Here is a 20,599-nt window from a genome sequence, read left to right on the forward strand (position 1 = left end):
TCTGTCCCTGTGCGAACCTGTGACGTCACACGCCGCTGCTAACTCCCTATACACGATTTGCATAGCAGCAGGAAAGCCACCGGCCGGGGATCCCTGGGGGCTTGCACATCGATCTACGCTGACATCACACTGGATCCTCTTCTAAGAGAGACTTGGTCGTGGTCCCATGCAGGCTCCTCAACATTAAGTGGTCTGTGGACCACATCTTTTTCTTTTTCCATGTGAGGACAATGTTGCTCTTTTGTCTTTATTTGACCTAATTTGACCTTGAAGCAATGACACATCAGAAAGCGCGAGTGTTCCTGTTCTGTACCTACTAATCTCTAAACCGTCTCTTGAGAGGGGACGTGTCACACTCATAGTGACTGTTAAAGTCCGGCTTTATCACTGTTGTAAAGGCAAAAAGAGCTAGCACTCTATATGACCCCTTTTTCCTCTATGACCCCCTGCCGTGAGCAGGTAATTGAAGTAGGTTATCTGATGGAGAGCAGACATGAAGTCTGTACAGGAGGCTGTGAGGGAACACTTTTTTCTCCTGTGTAGATCAGGCTTCCTATGTTCAAATAGGTCTTATAGTTTTGGGAGACATATTTTGTGTAATGTATATGTATTATGTGTATTATACGTGTATTATAGGGATATTATGTAGCATAAAAGCTGTAGGAAACTTTCCCTGATTCATCACTGACCTGTCGCTTATTTTCTCATTTTATTAACAGACAATGGCAAAAGAGTTTTGGTAAGTTTTTTTTTGCCCTCAGCTCTCACCAATGTGTGTATGTATGTATGTATGTATATATGTATGTGTGAATGTGTGTGTATGTATATATATATATATATACACACTGCTCAAAAAAATAAAGGGAACACTTAAACAACAGAATATAACTCCAAGTAAATGAAACTTCTGTGAAATCAAACTGTCCACTTAGGAAGCAACACTGATTGACAATCAATTTCACATGTTGTTGTGTAGATGGAATAGACAATAGATGGAAATTATTGGCAATTATCAAGACCCCCTCAATAAAGGAGTGGTTCTGCAGGTGGGGCCCACAGACCACATCTCAGTACCAATGCTTTCTGGCTGATGTTTTAGTCACTTTTGAATGTTGGTTGTGCTTTCACACTCGTGGTAGCAAGAGACGGACTCTACAACCCACAGAAGTTGCTCAGGTAGTGCAGCTCATCCAGGATGGCACATCAATGCGAGCTGTGGCAAGAAGGTTTGCTGTGTCTGTCAGCGTAGTGTCCAGAGGTTGGAGGCACTACAAGGAGACAGGGCAGTACACCAGGAGACGTGGAGGGGGCCGTAGGAGGGATACAACCCGGCAGCAGGACCGCTACCTCCGCCTTTGTGCAAGGAGGAACAGGAGGAGCACTGCTAGAGCCCTGCAAAATGACCTCCAGCAGGCCACAAATGTGCATGTGTCTGCACAAACGGTTAGAAACCGACTGCATGAGGGTGGTATGAGGGCCGGACGTCCACAGATGGGGGTTGTGCTCACAGCCCAAGACCGTGCAGGACGCTTTGCATTTGCCACAGAACACCAGGATTGGCAAAGTGGCCACTGTCACCCTGTGCTCTTCACAGATGAAAGCAGGTTCACACTGAGCACATGTGACAGACGTGACAGAGTCTGGAGACGCTGTGGAGAGCGATCTGCTGCCTGCAACATCCTTCAGCATGACTGGTTTGGCAGTGGGTCAGTAATGGTGTGGGGTAGCATTTCTTTGGAGGGCCGCACAGCCCTCCATGTGCTCGCCAGAGGTAGCCTGACTGCCATTAGGTACCGAGATGAGATCCTCAGACGCCTTGTGAGATCATATGCTGGTGCGGTTGGTCCTGGGTTCCTCCTAATGCAGGACAATGCCAGACCTCATGTGGCTGGAGTGTGTCAGCAGTTCTTGCAAGATGAAGGCATTGAAGCTCTGGACTGGCCGCCCGTTCCCCAGACCTGAATCCGATTGAGCACATCTGGGTCATCATGTCTCGCTCCATCCACCAACGTCACGTTGCACCACAGACTGTCCAGGAGTTGGCGGATGCTTTAGTCCAGGTCTAGGAGGAGATCCCACAGGAGACCGTCCACAACCTCATCAGGAGCATGCCCAGGCATTGTAGGAAGGTCATACAGGCTCATGGAGGCCACACACAATACTCAGCCTCATCAGGAGCATGCCCAGGCGTTGTAGGGAGGTCATACAGGTACGTGGAGGCCACACACAATACTCAGCCTCATCAGGAGCATGCCCAGGCGTTGTAGGGAGGTCATACAGGCATGTGGAGGCCACACACAATACTCAGCCTCATCAGCAGCATGCCCAGGCGTTGTAGGGAGGTCATACAGGTACGTGGAGGCCACACACAATACTCAGCCTCATCAGGAGCATGCCCAGGCGTTGTAGGGAGGTCATACAGGCATGTGGAGGCCACACACAATACTCAGCCTCATCAGCAGCATGCCCAGGCGTTGTAGGGAGGTCATACAGGCACGTGGAGGCCACACACAATACTCAGCCTCATCAGGAGCATGCCCAGGCGTTGTAGGGAGGTCATACAGGTACGTGGAGGCCACACACAATACTCAGCCTCATCAGGAGCATGCCCAGGCGTTGTAGGGAGGTCATACAGGCATGTGGAGGCCACACACAATACTCAGCCTCATCAGGAGCATGCCCAGGCATTGTAGGGAGGTCATACAGGTACGTGGAGGCCACACACAATACTCAGCCTCATCAGGAGCATGCCCAGGTGTTGTAGGGAGATATGAATTGCTCAGTTTGTGTCACAATAGATAGTGGGATATCATTAGCCTATATATGGCTTCGTAATCACTATAGCTGCTAGCACTAGACACTTTTTGTCTGTTGTTATACAACTTTGTAAGGCACGTTTTCAGCAGATGGCACTGGACACTTTATCAACAGCTGCACTTTTTGAGAAAGGAACTTGGATTGTGTGATTGATTAAATATATGCTTTAAGCTCAGCAATAATATAAATTTACTGGTGTTGACTGATCCTATAGGACTGAGACCTATATATAAACCCTGGTGCTGAATATTTTCCTCCTGCTTAATTTTAAATATAATTCTTTTTAATGGATTAAATAAAGAAAAAATTTTTTAAAATATGACTTGTCTATACTCTATTTTCCCTCTACCTATATGTGTAGTGGGTGTTGTGTGATGCATCCATCCTAATCAGCCTAATGAAGAGAGTAGAGCAGATCTGCCGCACTTTGAATTCAGCAGATTTGCTTAAATCCAGGTAGTAAATTGATTTTGCATCAAATTTATTTGATTCAAATGGAATCTACCCCCTTGTCTTCAGGAAAAAAGCCATATATTGGGTCCTGAGCTTTCCTGACCCAAAGCCTAATAAACAGATTGCCCGTCTCCTGTCCCTGCCTTCACGTTGTTATAACTCGTTATGAGGCCACATCTGCACCGGTGGAGAGACGACTGGAACCAGAGCTGGTGCTCTAGGAAGTGTCAGTCTCACCTGGTGAGGAGGAGTCACAAAGCCGCAGGTCAGGCTGGACACACGGACCGAGGGCGATGGCACAGCAGGCTGGACACACGGGCCGAGGGCGATGGCACAGCAGGCTGGACACACGGACCGAGGGCGATGGCACAGCAGGCTGGACACACGGACCGAGGGCGATGGCACAGCAGGCTGGACACATGGACCGAGGGCAATGGCACAGCAGGCTGGACACATGGACCAAGGGCGATGGCACAGCAGGCTGGACACATGGACCGAGGGCAATGGCACAGCAGGCTGGACACACAGACCGAGGGCGATGGCACAGCAGGCTGGACACACGGATCGAGGGCGATGGCACAGCAGGCTGGACACACGGACCGAGAGCGATGGCACAGCAGGCTGGACACACGGACCGAGGGCGATGGCACAGCAGGCTGGACACACGGACCGAGGGCGATGGCACAGCAGGCTGGACACACGGACCGAGGGCGATGGCACAGCAGGCTGGACACATGGACCGAGGGCGATGGCACAGCAGGCTGGACACACGGACCGAGGGCGATGGCACAGCAGGCTGGACACACGGACCGACGGCAATGGCACAGCAGGCTGGACACATGGACCGAGGGCAATGACACAGCAGGCTGGACACACGGACCGAGGGCGATGGCACAGCAGGCTGGACACACGGACTGAGGGCGATGTTGCAGCAGGCTGGACACATGGACCGAGGGCAATGACACAGCAGGCTGGACACACGGACCGAGGGCAATGGCACAGCAGGCTGGACACATGGACCGAAGGCGATGGCACAGTAGGCTGGACACATGGACCGAGGGCAATGGCACAGCAGGCTGGACACACGGACTGAGGGCGATGTTGCAGCAGGCAGGGAGTCACATGGAATAGTAGGACCCAAACTAGTGACTATGATAGATGGCAGACTAACAAGCAAGGCTGGACATGCTTTAAGCCACGGATACTGGAGGGCATATGGCGAGGAAAATGGCAGCTCTGAAGCAGCAGTAATAAAATAATAAACAGCCTCTACTAATATCAGTTAGTGATGTGCACAGCAAACAATGTGTTAACCTGTTGAGAGCTAGGAGAGGGTTATTCAGCTGGTCTAAAGAATGGAAGAAGGTTGCATTGATTAGACTCTAAATGTCAGCTCATGATGCTTACTGCAAACGATAGGTTACCCAGCTGGTCTTGTGGAGCTCTAGGTGCTAGTTACAGAAGTCTAAGGAGATAGTGGCAACAGAGGAAGCTGGATATTGACAGAGATCACTCACATGGCAGCTGAACACAGGACTGTCCTAAAGCTTAGACACAGGGGTTTGTCTAACTGGAAGATGAGGCCACATTGGCATGCCGGGCAACTTGTCAAACCCAATGTGGTGCACAGTAAGGGCTGCGTCCATAGGGGAAGGGAGCAAAGCCCGGCCCAGCCGAGACCGGTAACATAGAGAGAGTGGACAACCCACAGGGAAAGGTGAGAATGAGTTTTCGCTGTTTTTTAACTCTTCCACGGCCTGTATGGATCCAGCAAAATGGCAGCCGACTTGCAATTTGAATCCTATAATTCGCTAGAAACTTTGGATTTTGGAAAATTCTAATCAGATTCATCGTATTTAGAATCAATTCTTCATCCTTAATAACGAACCATCATTAGATATTAACTACTCTGTGACATCTGCTGGGAGAGATGGGACAATCTATTCTCAGGACCTCGGTTCTGCAGCCCAGTCGGTAATCTGTGGTCACTGGACGGCAGCCTTGTGAATCGCCTCTTACCTGACGGCATCCTCAGCTTCTCTCGATTTGCAGGGCTGGGGCGACATCTTGTGTGCGCTATGACACTGGGATGATGTTATAGCAGGCCATCCAATCAAGAGAGGATCCGCGAATGCCATCAGGTAAAAGGTGGTTCTCGCGGCTCCTTTACGGCAGTCATGGAGTACTGACCTGGATGCTGATCCGGGATCCTGCGAATCCGTTCTCTCATCTGTCAGACGGCTGATAGCCGAACTGTGACAAAGCTGAGTTTCTTGTGAAAGTCCGATGTCAGGAGGGAAAATGGCAGCTTGAAGGTCGTTCCCAGAACCCGGAGATGTCAGATCTTCATGGATCACATTATTGTTCATAAGAGTTTATCTAAAGATACTTATATGACACGGGACATTGGTTGCACACGTTGCTGTGACATAGAGCAGAAAATCTGATGAAAACATCGATGATCTCCATTATAAGAGCTGCTGACTTCACTGGGATCTGGGGACAGATTCTAAGAACGGCGACAAAGAAACATGTTGAATATACAAGATATTTTCAAGCCGAGTAAAGACCCGGTTTGGCCCAAATGTTGCATCTGGGTTGAAAGAAGCTTTGTATCTACTTTGTGCCAAACCCAATTTATGGATGTTACACTGGAGAAGGGCAGGAGGATCAGACCAGAAGGAGACACTCCCCAACGTGATCGCCATCAGCCTCGGAGTGCGGATTCCCACTGTCCTTCCTACATAACAATAGAGACTTAGCAACATTAGGATTTGGGAAAAAGGACACTTAGCGCCTGCCCCATTCCTGTTAGGAATTACCTTTTTAGGATGAGGTCTACTTAAGTCATCAACCTTTTTGGGCCAAGATGGTCTGGACAATCGGCAAGTACAATGTGTAGAGTCAGTGATGGTGGTGATGACGGAGACATTAACAATACTGATGAAGATGATGATGATCATGGTGACTACAATGGTGATTCCTTCTTACAGAGGAAAACACTTTATTAAAAGGATGAAGACAATACGGTGAAAGAATGAGACAATTTGATGCTGCTGATTATAGTGATGATTACGATGATGTTGTTGCTGTACAATCTCTTCTTTTTCCCAACATTGTCTCGGCTGTAAAGGCCATGATGGGATTTGGGTCATTGTGCTTTTTTGGGGATTCTTGTATATTTTTGTAATCTCCCCTCTGATGAACAGATCATTATTATGGGTATATTGAATAATTCATGAATTTCTCTTTCCTGTTAGTTTAAGAAGTCTGTTGGGATCTTCTCCAGATCCTCGGAGAATGAATATTCCTGGCTGCAGAATCTGATGGAATCACAGGACTTCAGTAAAATCCAGTCTGTTCACTCATGTTACATTTCCAACAATGGATTCTCCAGATTCCGTGATGTCGTCTCTCAGTGCAAATTCGGGATCCTGTATCACAGCAAGAACCGAGGGCGGGTGAACGTGACTGATGTGACCGACTCTCTGTATGATGAGGAGCTGCAGTATCTCCACTCCAGACTGGGTAAGAGATGGAGGATTGTGAGGAGGAGAGCAATGTCTATGTGTGATGAGGAGCTGCAGTATCTCCACTCCAGACTGGGTAAGAGATGGAGGATTGTGAGGAGGAGAGCGATGTCTATGTATGATGAGGAGCTGAAGTATCTCCACTCAAGACTGGGTAAGAGATGGAGGATTGTGAGGAGGAGAGCGATGTCTATGTGTGATGAGGAGCTGCAGTATCTCCACTCCAGACTGGGTAAGAGATGGAGGATTGTGAGGAGGAGAGCAATGTCTATGTGTGATGAGGAGCTGGAGTATCTCCACTCCAGACTGGGTAAGAGATGGAGGATTGTGAGGAGGAGAGCGATGTCTATGTATGATGAGGAGCTGCAGTATCTCCACTCCAGACTGGGTAAGAGATGGAGGATTGTGAGGAGGAGAGCAATGTCTATGTGTGATGAGGAGCTGCAGTATCTCCACTCCAGACTGGGTAAGAGATGGAGGATTGTGAGGAGGAGAGCGATGTCTATGTATGATGAGGAGCTGCAGTATCTCCACTCCAGACTGGGTAAGAGATGGAGGATTGTGAGGAGGAGAGCGATGTCTATGTATGATGAGGAGCTGCAGTATCTCCACTCCAGACTGGGTAAGAGATGGAGGATTGTGAGGAGGAGAGCAATGTCTATGTGTGATGAGGAGCTGCAGTATCTCCACTCCAGACTGGGTAAGAGATGGAGGATTGTGAGGAGGAGAGCGATGTCTATGTATGATGAGGAGCTGCAGTATCTCCACTCCAGACTGGGTAAGAGATGGAGGATTGTGAGGAGGAGAGCAATGTCTATGTATGATGAGGAGCTGCAGTATCTCTACTCCAGACTGGGTAAGAGATGGAGGATTGTGAGGAGGAGAGCAATGTCTATGTGTGATGAGGAGCTGCAGTATCTCCACTCCAGACTGGGTAAGAGATGGAGGATTGTGAGGAGGAGAGCGATGTCTATGTGTGATGAGGAGCTGCAGTATCTCCACTCCAGACTGGGTAAGAGATGGAGGATTGTGAGGAGGAGAGCGATGTCTATGTGTGATGAGGAGCTGAAGTATCTCCACTCCACTCCAGACTGGGTAAGAGATGGAGGATTGTGAGGAGGAGAGCAATGTCTATGTGTGATGAGGAGCTGGAGTATCTCCACTCCAGACTGGGTAAGAGATGGAGGATGGTGAGGAGGAGAGCAATGTCTATGTGTGATGAGGAGCTGGAGTATCTCCACTCCAGACTGGGTAAGAGATGGAGGATGGTGAGGAGGAGAGCAATGTCTATGTGTGATGAGGAGCTGAAGTATCTCCACTCCAGACTGGGTAAGAGATGGAGGATTGTGAGGAGGAGAGCAATGTCTATGTGTGATGAGGAGCTGGAGTATCTCCACTCCAGACTGGGTAAGAGATGGAGGATGGTGAGGAGGAGAGCAATGTCTATGTGTGATGAGGAGCTGAAGTACCTCCACTCCAGACTGGGTAAGAGATGGAGGATTGTGAGGAGGAGAGCGATGTCTATGTATGATGAGGAGCTGAAGTATCTCCACTCAAGACTGGGTAAGAGATGGAGGATTGTGAGGAGGAGAGCGATGTCTATGTGTGATGAGGAGCTGGAGTATCTCCACTCCAGACTGGGTAAGAGATGGAGGATTGTGAGGAGGAGAGCAATGTCTATATGTGATGAGGAGCTGAAGTACCTCCACTCCAGACTGGGTAAGAGATGGAGGATTGTGAGGAGGAGAGCGATGTCTATGTATGATGAGGAGCTGCAGTATCTCCACTCCAGACTGGGTAAGAGATGGAGGATTGTGAGGAGGAGAGCGATGTCTATGTATGATGAGGAGCTGAAGTATCTCCACTCAAGACTGGGTAAGAGATGGAGGATTGTGAGGAGGAGAGCGATGTCTATGTGTGATGAGGAGCTGGAGTATCTCTACTCCAGACTGGGTAAGAGATGGAGGATTGTGAGGAGGAGAGCAATGTCTATGTGTGATGAGGAGCTGCAGTATCTCCACTCCAGACTGAGTAAGAGATGGAGGATTGTGAGGAGGAGAGCAATGTCTATGTGTGATGAGGAGCTGCAGTATCTCCACTCCAGACTGGGTAAGAGATGGAGGATTGTGAGGAGGAGAGCAATGTCTATGTATGATGTGGAGCTGCAGTATCTCCACTCCACTCCAGACTGGGTAAGAGATGGAGGATTGTGAGGAGGAGAGCAATGTCTATGTGTGATGAGGAGCTGAAGTACCTCCACTCCAGACTGGGTAAGAGATGGAGGATTGTGAGGAGGAGAGCGATGTCTATGTATGATGAGGAGCTGAAGTATCTCCACTCAAGACTGGGTAAGAGATGGAGGATTGTGAGGAGGAGAGCGATGTCTATGTGTGATGAGGAGCTGGAGTATCTCCACTCCAGACTGGGTAAGAGATGGAGGATTGTGAGGAGGAGAGCGATGTCTATGTGTGATGAGGAGCTGCAGTATCTCCACTCCAGACTGAGTAAGAGATGGAGGATTGTGAGGAGGAGAGCGATGTCTATGTGTGATGAGGAGCTGCAGTATCTCCACTCCAGACTGAGTAAGAGATGGAGGATTGTGAGGAGGAGAGCAATGTCTATGTGTGATGAGGAGCTGCAGTATCTCCACTCCAGACTGGGTAAGAGATGGAGGATTGTGAGGAGGAGAGCAATGTCTATGTATGATGAGGAGCTGCAGTATCTCCACTCCACTCCAGACTGGGTAAGAGATGGAGGATTGTGAGGAGGAGAGCAATGTCTATGTGTGATGAGGAGCTGGAGTATCTCCACTCCAGACTGGGTAAGAGATGGAGGATGGTGAGGAGGAGAGCAATGTCTATGTGTGATGAGGAGCTGCAGTATCTCCACTCCAGACTGGGTAAGAGATGGAGGATTGTGAGGAGGAGAGCAATGTCTATGTGTGATGAGGAGCTGCAGTATCTCCACTCCAGACTGGGTAAGAGATGGAGGATTGTGAGGAGGAGAGCGATGTCTATGTGTGATGAGGAGCTGCAGTATCTCCACTCCAGACTGGGTAAGAGATGGAGGATTGTGAGGAGGAGAGCGATGTCTATGTGTGATGAGGAGCTGCAGTATCTCCACTCCAGACTGGGTAAGAGATGGAGGATTGTGAGGAGGAGAGCAATGTCTATGTGTGATGAGGAGCTGGAGTATCTCCACTCCAGACTGGGTAAGAGATGGAGGATTGTGAGGAGGAGAGCAATGTCTATGTGTGATGAGGAGCTGGAGTATCTCCACTCCAGACTGGGTAAGAGATGGAGGATTGTGAGGAGGAGAGCGATGTCTATGTATGATGAGGAGCTGCAGTATCTCCACTCCAGACTGGGTAAGAGATGGAGGATTGTGAGGAGGAGAGCGATGTCTATGTATGATGAGGAGCTGAAGTATCTCCACTCAAGACTGGGTAAGAGATGGAGGATTGTGAGGAGGAGAGCGATGTCTATGTGTGATGAGGAGCTGCAGTATCTCCACTCCAGACTGGGTAAGAGATGGAGGATTGTGAGGAGGAGAGCAATGTCTATGTGTGATGAGGAGCTGGAGTATCTCCACTCCAGACTGGGTAAGAGATGGAGGATGGTGAGGAGGAGAGCGATGTCTATGTATGATGAGGAGCTGGAGTATCTCCACTCCAGACTGGGTAAGAGATGGAGGATTGTGAGGAGGAGAGCGATGTCTATGTGTGATGAGGAGCTGCAGTATCTCCACTCCAGACTGGGTAAGAGATGGAGGATTGTGAGGAGGAGAGCAATGTCTATGTGTGATGAGGAGCTGAAGTACCTCCACTCCAGACTGGGTAAGAGATGGAGGATTGTGAGGAGGAGAGCGATGTCTATGTATGATGAGGAGCTGCAGTATCTCCACTCCAGACTGGGTAAGAGATGGAGGATTGTGAGGAGGAGAGCGATGTCTCTGTATGATGAGGAGCTGCAGTATCTCCACTCCAGACTGGGTAAGAGATGGAGGATTGTGAGGAGGAGAGCAATGTCTATGTGTGATGAGGAGCTGGAGTATCTCCACTCCAGACTGGGTAAGAGATGGAGGATGGTGAGGAGGAGAGCGATGTCTATGTATGATGAGGAGCTGAAGTATCTCCACTCAAGACTGGGTAAGAGATGGAGGATTGTGAGGAGGAGAGCGATGTCTATGTGTGATGAGGAGCTGCAGTATCTCTACTCCAGACTGGGTAAGAGATGGAGGATTGTGAGGAGGAGAGCAATGTCTATGTGTGATGAGGAACTGGAGTATCTCCACTCCACTCCAGACTGGGTAAGAGATGGAGGATGGTGAGGAGGAGAGCGATGTCTATGTGTGATGAGGAGCTGGAGTATCTCCACTCCAGACTGGGTAAGAGATGGAGGATTGTGAGGAGGAGAGCGATGTCTATGTGTGATGAGGAGCTGAAGTATCTCCACTCCAGACTGGGTAAGAGATGGAGGATGGTGAGGAGGACAGCGATGTCTATGTGTGATGAGGAGCTGAAGTGTCTCCACTCCAGACTGGGTAAGAGATGGAGGATGGTGAGGAGGAGAGCGATGTCTATGTGTGATGAGGAGCTGAAGTATCTCCACTCCAGACTGGGTAAGAGATGGAGGATGGTGAGGAGGACAGCGATGTCTATGTGTGATGAGGAGCTGCAGTATCTCCACTCCAGACTGGGTAAGAGATGGAGGATTGTGAGGAGGAGAGCGATGTCTATGTGTGATGAGGAGCTGCAGTATCTCCACTCCAGACTGGGTAAGAGATGGAGGATTGTGAGGAGGAGAGCAATGTCTATGTGTGATGAGGAGCTGGAGTATCTCCACTCCAGACTGGGTAAGAGATGGAGGATGGTGAGGAGGAGAGCAATGTCTATGTGTGATGAGGAGCTGCAGTATCTCCACTCCAGACTGGGTAAGAGATGGAGGATTGTGAGGAGGAGAGCGATGTCTATGTATGATGAGGAGCTGCAGTATCTCCACTCCAGATTGGGTAAGAGATGGAGGATTGTGAGGAGGAGAGCGATGTCTATGTGTGATGAGGAGCTGCAGTATCTCCACTCCAGACTGGGTAAGAGATGGAGGATTGTGAGGAGGAGAGCGATGTCTATGTATGATGAGGAGCTGCAGTATCTCCACTCCAGACTGGGTAAGAGATGGAGGATTGTGAGGAGGAGAGCGATGTCTATGTATGATGAGGAGCTGAAGTATCTCCACTCAAGACTGGGTAAGAGATGGAGGATTGTGAGGAGGAGAGCGATGTCTATGTGTGATGAGGAGCTGCAGTATCTCTACTCCAGACTGGGTAAGAGATGGAGGATTGTGAGGAGGAGAGCGATGTCTATGTGTGATGAGGAGCTGAAGTATCTCCACTCAAGACTGGGTAAGAGATGGAGGATTGTGAGGAGGAGAGCAATGTCTATGTGTGATGAGGAGCTGCAGTATCTCCACTCCAGACTGGGTAAGAGATGGAGGATTGTGAGGAGGAGAGCAATGTCTATGTGTGATGAGGAGCTGGAGTATCTCCACTCCAGACTGGGTAAGAGATGGAGGATTGTGAGGAGGAGAGCGATGTCTATGTGTGATGAGGAGCTGCAGTATCTCCACTCCAGACTGGGTAAGAGATGGAGGATTGTGAGGAGGAGAGCAATGTCTATGTGTGATGAGGAGCTGCAGTATCTGCACTCCAGACTGGGTAAGAGATGGAGGATTGTGAGGAGGAGAGCGATGTCTATGTGTGATGAGGACCTGAAGTATCTCCACTCCAGACTGGGTAAGAGATGGAGGATTGTGAGGAGAGCGATGTCTATGTATGATGAGGAGCTGCAGTATCTCTACTCCAGACTGGGTAAGAGATGGAGGATTGTGAGGAGGAGAGCGATGTCTATGTGTGATGAGGAGCTGGAGTATCTCCACTCCAGACTGGGTAAGAGATGGAGGATTGTGAGGAGGAGAGCGATGTCTATGTATGATGAGGAGCTGCAGTATCTCCACTCCAGACTGGGCAAGAGATGGAGGATTGTGAGGAGGAGAGCAATGTCTATGTGTGATGAGGAGCTGAAGTATCTCCCCTCCAGACTGGGTAAGAGATGGAGGATTGTGAGGAGGAGAGCAATGTCTATGTGTGATGAGGAGCTGCAGCATTTCTCCTTCAGACTTTTTAAGAGCGAATGTCTTGAGGTTTCCATACATCTTATATAGTTATCCAGCTGCAATCTCATGTGTTTTCAATGAGAAGAGTAAAGGAAGCTGCTGTCAGACATCTTGGCCTTTTCCAAACTGCTCAATCCCTTTCAAACTTTTCTATGCCCACCCCAGACTCATCAGTGTCTCTTCAGACCCCTCTATCCATCTCTAGACCCTTCTCTCTGTCCTCCTTCCAGACCCCTCTCCCTGTCCTTCCTCCACACTCCTCTCACTGTCCTTCCTCCAGACCCCTCTCCCTGTCCTCTCTCCAGACCACTATTCCTGTCCTCCCTCCGGACCCTTCTCTCTGTCCTCCCTCCGGGCCCTTCTCTCTGTCCTCCCTCCGGAACTTCGTCTCTGTCCTTCCTCCAGACCCTTCTCTCTGTCCTCCCTCCGGAACCTCGTCTCTGTCCTCCCTCCGGACCCTTCTGTCTATCCCCCCTCCTGAACCTTCTCTCTGTCCTTCCTCCGGACCCTTCTCTCTGTCCTCCCTCCGGAATCTTCTCTCTGTCCTCCTCCCAGAACCTTCACTCAGTCCTCCCACTGGAAAGTTCACTCTGTCCTCCCTCCGGACCCTTTTCTCTGTCCTCCCTCCGGAACCTTCCCTCTGTCCTCCCTCCGGACCCTTCTCACTGTCCTCCCTCCAGACCCGTCTCTCTGTCCTCCCTCCGGAACCTTCTCTCTGGCCTCCCTCTGGACCCTGCTCTCTGTCCTCCCTCCGGAATCTTCTCTTTATCCTCCCTTCGGAACCTTCACTCAGTCCTCCCTCCGGAAATTTCACTCTGTCCTCCCTCCGGACCCTTCTCTCTGTCCTCCCTCCAGACCCCTCTCTCTGCCCTCCCTCCAGACCCCTCTCTCTGTCCTCCCTCCAGACCCCTCTCTCTGTCCTCCCTCCAGAACCCTCTCTCTGTCCTCCCTCCAGACGCCTCTCTCTGTCCTCCCTCTAGACCCCTCTCTCTGTCCTCCATCCAGACCCCTCTCTCTGTCCTCCCATCAGACCCCTCTCTCTGTCCTTCCTCCAGACCCCTCTCTCTGTCCTTCCTCCAGACCCCTCTCTCTGCCCTCCCTCCAGACCCCTCTCTCTGCCCTCCCTCCAGACCCCTCTCTCTGCCCTCCCTCCAGACCCCTCTCTTTGTCCTCCCTGCAGACTCCTCTCTCTGTCCTCCCTCCAGACCCCTCTCTCTGTCCTTCCTCCGGACCCCTCTCTCTGTCCTTCCTCCGGACCCCTCTCTCTGTCCTCTTTCCAGACCCCTCTCTCTGTCCTCCCTCCAGACCCCTCTCTCTATCCTCCCTCCAGACCCCTCTACCTGTCCACCTCCTTCCAGACCCCTCTCCCTGTCCTCTCTCCAGACCCCTCTCTCTGTCCTCCCTCCAGACCCCTCTCTCTGTCCTCCCTGCAGACCCCTCTCTCTGTCTTCCCTCCAGACCCCTCTCTCTGTCCTTCCTCCAAACCCCTCTCTCTGTCCTTCCTCCAGACCCCTCTCTCTGTCGTCCCTCCAGACCCCTCTCTCTGTCCTCCCTCTAGACCCCTCTCTCTGTCCTCCCGCCAGACCCCTCTCTCTGTCCTCCCTCCAGACCGCTCTCTCTATCCTCCCTCCAGAACCCTCTATCTGTCCACCTCCTTCCAGACCCTCTCCCTGTCCTCTCTCCAGACCCCTCTCTCTGTCCTCCCTCCAGACCCCTCTCTCTGTCCTTCCTCCAGACCCCTCTCTCTGTCCTTCCTCCAGACCCCTCTCTCTGTCCTCCCTCCAGACCCCTCTCTCTGTCCTTCCTCCAGACCCCTCTCTCTGTCCTCCCTCCAGACCCCTCTCTCTGTCCTCCCTCCAGACCGCTCTCTCTATCCTCCCTCCAGAACCCTCTATCTGTCCACCTCCTTCCAGACCCTCTCCCTGTCCTCTCTCCAGACCCCTCTCTCTGTCTTCCCTCCAGACCCCTCTCTCTGTCCTTCCTCCAAACCCCTCTCTCTGTCCTCTCTCCAGACCCCTCTCTCTGTCCTCCCTCCAGACCCCTCTCTCTGTCCTTCCTCCAGACCCCTCTCTCTGTCCTTCCTCCAGACCCCTCTCTCTGTCCTCCCTCCAGACCCCTCTCTCTGTCCTTCCTCCAGACCCCTCTCTCTGTCCTTCCTCCAGACCCCTCTCTCTGTCCTTCCTCCATACCCCTCTCTCTATCCTCCCTCCAGACCCCTCTCTTTGTCCTTCCTCCAGATCCCTCTCTCTGTCCTTCCTCCAGACCCCTCTCTTTGTCCTTCCTCCAGACCCCTCTCTCTGTTCTTCCTCCAGACCCCTCTCAGTGTCCTCCCTCCAGACCCCTCTTTGTTTCCATTCAGACTGCCCAATTCTTCTCTCCCGGACATTATATGTCAGTACATGGTCGGCAGCACTTGATTAACTCAAACTATGTTCTGTTTGTAAAAAATATATATGTCCAATTTGCAAAAAAGCAACAACATTGTGCTGCTCCTGATCTCCCAGACCCCGCGGCTGTGAGCCAAGGACTCCGCAGCTGTAGATGATATCAGCAGGACACTATGGGACACCCCGCACTCAAGGGGGCACAATCACAAGAGATCCAAAGTTTTCCGTTATCCCTGAAAACCCTAAAAGAGAAAAATCTGCTGTTCTTTTGATCTGTTCAGTATCAGAGTTCAGCGAGTCTTGTGACAATTCGCGCTGATTCTGGCTATGTGCACACTGTGCGTTTTTGATGCGTTTTCGCTGCATTTTTTCTGAGCGGAAATGCACCAAAAACGCGAGGTAATCCGTCTGCCAGCCAATGCAATGACAATCCTGATATGCTGTGCACATGATGTGGAAATTTCCGCTCAGGATTGTCATTGTGTTAAAATACGCAGCGTGTCCATTTTTTGTAGTGTTTCTGCACAGCAAAAACGCACAAAGAATGGTACCCGGGCCGAGGAAGAAGACTACTTCTCCCATCATCCGACTTCCACTCCTGCTGATAACAGTGAGAGCGGCGCAGCTGAGGGGAGCAGTAGTCTCCTCAGCCGAGCCGGCGTCTGTGCGGCTACTACGTAAAAAAAAAAGAAGTAAAAATCTATTTAAAATAAAAAACACTATTCTCACGTCCCCCGGCATCCAGCCAGTGTTCTCCGGTGACCCAATCATCCTGGTGGTACACTTATGGGAGCGCACTCACTCCTGGCAGTGTATATCGCTGCTGCAGGCTGAGTTCACGTGAGTTCATCAGCTGAAGATCAGCTGAGGGCTCCGGGACATCAGTTTACGGCACTGGTGCTGTGTGGGAATATTCTCACGAATGTTCCCATGCAGTACTGATGCAGTGTGAGGTCACCGGGACTGATCAACTGATCTTCAGCTGATGACCTCACGTGAACTCAGCCTGCAGCACAGCCATGTACACTAACAGGACTGATTTTACACTCATATCAGTGTATACTGTGCTGTCTTCTATAGCAGTCACATCAGTGATTGATCTGGCTGCTGCAGAATTGACCCGGATCGCTGTGGGACTATCTGGATTACGTCATGACAGCGGACAGGTGAGGGATATGGTTGTGTTTTATTTTTATTTTTTTCAAGAGACGAGGGATTCGGGGATTGGGAGACCAATAAAATAATTATTAAAACCGTGTGTCATTTTATTTCAATAAAAAACTTTATTCTGGCCCTGTCTTTATTGAAAAAGCATTGAAACCCTTTTCTACGGGGTTAGTAATGGGGGGCGTCTTATAGATGCCTCTCCATTACTAACCTGGGCTTCACGTCAGCCATCAATACTGTACAAGGCTGACATGAACCCCAACCCTATTACCCCACTCGCCATCACTACACGGCAGTGGGAATACCGGAGGCCAAGTGCCAGATTTGGCGCATCTTAAGGATGCACCATTTCTGGGACTGCTGAGAGGTGATATTATTAGCCGCAGAGGAGGCCAGTATCCATTACACCTTCCCTGGCTGTTAATATCAGCCCGCAGCTTCCTGTTTAGCCTTTTCTGGTTACAATTTATAAGGGGACCCTATGTAAATTTTTTCTGGGGTCCCCCTGTAATCTAGCCAGTAAAGGCTAAGCAAACAGCTGTGGGCCGTTATTAATAGCCAGAGAACATTGTTGGCTAATAGCCCCTTCACTGGCAACTAATATCAGCTCCCAGCGGTCGACATTCCCTCTGCTTGGTTATAAAAATGATGTGGGAGACATTTTTTTTTCTTAATTTTAGGCTATGTGCCCACAATGTGCTTTGGATGCAGCATATTTTTGCTGCATCCAAAACGTTGCATTCTATTGAACGCAGGTAAATGCTCATGTGTTCACTGAACCATGCGGATTTACCACATTCAATACATTTTAGTGGTCAAATTCCTGTTGCGGAGACTACCGCAAGATAATTTGACATGCTACGGTACTGAAAGACGCATTGCATGTCAGTGTCTGCGGGTGAACCACAGCCTTAGATGCATGCATAGTGGACATGGGATTTCTAGAATTCCCATCCACTTTGCTGTAACATCTGGACGCTGCGGGTTTGATGCTGTATAAGCACAGCTTCAAACCTCCAGCAGCTCCTGATCGTGGCAATGTACCCAAACTCGCCCACAGCATGTCAATTTCTGTAGCAGACATGCTAGTCTCTGCTGCAGATTTTGACTGATTGAAGCGTCATTATATGCGGTGGATCCACAAGTTTTCACAAAAATACGCTGCATCCAAAGCACTGCTTGTTGCTGATCAGGGCAATGTAGCAGCTAACGAAACAGCTGTGAGCTGTTATTAATAGCCAGGGAACGTTTACCTGCCTAGGCTAAAAATAGCGGCTCTCAGCTGCCCCAGAAATTACATGAATGGAAATGTTAATGAGATTGGGTATATGGGATTAGCTGACACATAGTCCTTTTGTTTGGTGATGACAAGGTGTCAATCAGACACTTTCATTACTAAAAGCTAATTAAAGTAAAGTAAAGAGTTAAATAAACACACAGACACAGAGTAAACACTTTATTTGAAATACAACAGACAGATTCTTTAATCATTTAAATTAACCAATATACTCAACCCAGGCTGATGGTAATCCAAAGGTTAAAGCAATGTCCCACATTTCTTGTTTCAAATATCTTTATTTAGCTCCAAAAAGCAATCATTGATGTACAAAAATGCATCAAAAACTCATCAAAATCGTGGCAAAATGCGCCTTTTTTCCACAGCATTTTTACTGCCAAGAGATGCAGAAACACTGCAGAATTTTCTGCAATCAAATCCTGAACGTGCGCTTATAGCCTCACTCAATTTTGGTGGGGAAATTATATTTATATCAATATATTTTATGTGAATCCAATCTGTATGGAACTGGCTAAAACACAATAACCTATCAGTACTCGCCTCTCCTCGTCCCTCCGACGTCGCTCCCTGCTGCTTCCTCTGCTACTCTTTCACTCTTTTTATTGGGGTCTTCGAGCAATGATGAGCATCGCGCACCTCCTGGATGTCTGGGGCATAGTCGGCCTCAGCATCCACTGGAAGACCTGGAGTGAGAAGAAGGTGACCAGGGAGCGACTGCAGGACTGGGTGAACGGGGCAATGGGACAGGTCTTGGATGGGCCAAGGAGGTTGTAATTGGTTATTTGTTTCCCCTTCCGGCCCCTCATGACCCATCAGACTGACATTGACCGGCCGCCATTTTCTTGGATTCCTGCAAATGAAATATCCAAAAATTCGGATTCATTAGAATCCAAACGATTAAGTGAAATTCTTATGAAATAGATTAACTAGATCTCTTCCCCCATCTCTGTTCTCGGCACATGATGCGACATTTGTGGACCGAGCTGGAGTAATTCTCTTCTGGGATCTCCTACAGGAAAGAAGAACGTGGTTGTGGTGATCGATGATCTGGATGACGCTGACCATACAATGAGGGATCACATTCTCGGGTCACAGCCCAAAATAAAGGACCTCGCTCAGGATCTGATCCTTGTGCGAAGCGCATCACCGGAGGAGAAGAAGAGGAGAGCGAAAGACGCACTTAGAAAAGTCTTACATTGAGAAGACGTGGAGAATCCTCCTCGTCGTAGTGACCGGGACAAACGCTTCTCATCTGCTGTTACTTTATGTGGCAATAACTCTGGAAGGTTTCAACATGTTCCAGTGATTCTGAGATTATATATTCGTGACACGTTGTACTTTATGTTGGTCGTATATTTAGGTCGAAATTTTTATTTTTTTTTTAAATTTATAAAAATATCACCCATTTTGGTAAAAATTTGCAGTTTTCAAGCTTTAACTGTTTCCCCCTATAATCCAGACGGTCAGACCAGACTAAGAATCAACATTTCCCTCATCTCTGCTTTACTCCAGCGCCGTCTGTAAAATGTCTTTTATTTTATTCGCATTTTAGAAGCTTTAAAATTTAGCAGCAATTTTTCGTTTTTTTTTTTTTCAAGGAAATTTACAAAACTTTATTTTTTTAGGGATTATTATTCAGTTTTGCAATGACTTTGGGGACCTGTATGTCCTAAAATCCCCAAAAAGTGAGATCAATTTAAAAACATAATCAGTCGACATATTCAGACCTGCTGTCAGGTAGTTTATTAACCCTTCAGGTGCTTTTCAGGAATTAATGCAAAGTGGAATGACAGGAATGAAAAATGTTATTTCTACCACCTAAAACTTCTGAACAGACCCCTGTAGCCGGTAGAGTCGAAGGCCGTTACTTGCCCGTGAATTGCCATTGCAACCATCAGGACCACCCGATCATGATCTCAGGGTGCCGATGGGGTTAAAGAAGAAGCCCCCACACTCTGGTAACTATCTGGATGCCCTAGTCACTATTGACGGCAGCATCTTAGGGGTTCAACGGCCATGGTCGCTGCCAACACCGATGGTGACTGGTGTAAGCTGTAGTGTACAGCCGGCAGCTGCTGCTATATTCTAATATCTCAGGTTATAAAAGGATGCATTGGGGGTCACTAAGGGGACCCCCATATGTTAGTACGTCTTAGTAGCATTGAACACAAGGTGGCAGCCTTAGGACAATTAAATGTCAGTCATATCCCACCCATATATATATATATATATATATATATATATATATATATAAAGTCAGCAATAATAGGATACGTGGCGCAATCAGTGTATATGGGTGGTCTCATAGGAGCGTTAATGGGTTAACAAATATAAAAACAAGTGTGACGGCCACCGCTAAAGCCCGCTGACTGTGGAAATCCACCGACAAACAGAGAGCGGATGCGAATCCCACCACAAGTCCTGAGCCAAAGAGGAAGATGAGGGGCCGTTCACTGCCGGCAGATCCACAGCGGCTCCGGGGGCTTTGGCTTTTTTGTAAGATTTATCCTGAATATTATCTTAATTATATCTGTATTTTCCAATACTAAGTATACTACTTTTGTTATTCATCATGGCGGAGTTTTGTATCCATACACCAGTCTTTAGCCTCCGGCAGGGATATGCAGGGCATATATGTATAATATATATATATATATATATATATATATATATATATATATATATATATATATATATATAATGTCGGACAGTTGCTTGTGCTGGATGGTTTTTCCTTCTCATGTCTGCACAGTTTATGGGCTTTATGTTCTGGTATTT

At 48.9% G+C, this 20,599-nt stretch overlaps 1 protein-coding gene across 3 annotated transcripts in view; it reads left to right on the forward strand.

Annotated features, from left to right (window-relative positions):
- LOC141162670 (uncharacterized) overlaps window positions 1–20,074 on the forward strand; it is a 381,745-nt gene extending 361,671 nt beyond the window's left edge. For all 3 annotated transcript variants that reach the window (XM_073649017.1, XM_073649018.1, XM_073649020.1), the window contains 3 exons: window positions 720–739; window positions 6,531–6,798; window positions 18,837–20,074. In XM_073649017.1, coding sequence (XP_073505118.1) covers window positions 720–739; window positions 6,531–6,798; window positions 18,837–19,021 — 473 coding nt within the window. In that variant the 3' untranslated portion in view covers window positions 19,022–20,074. The remainder of the gene's footprint in view (window positions 1–719; window positions 740–6,530; window positions 6,799–18,836) is intronic.
- The last annotated feature ends 525 nt before the right edge of the window (window positions 20,075–20,599 follow it).

Source organism: Phyllobates terribilis, unplaced genomic scaffold (assembly GCF_046119375.1).
Source record: "Phyllobates terribilis strain yellow unplaced genomic scaffold, ASM4611937v1 Scaffold_9__5_contigs__length_417890890, whole genome shotgun sequence".
NCBI lineage: Eukaryota > Metazoa > Chordata > Amphibia > Anura > Dendrobatidae > Phyllobates > Phyllobates terribilis.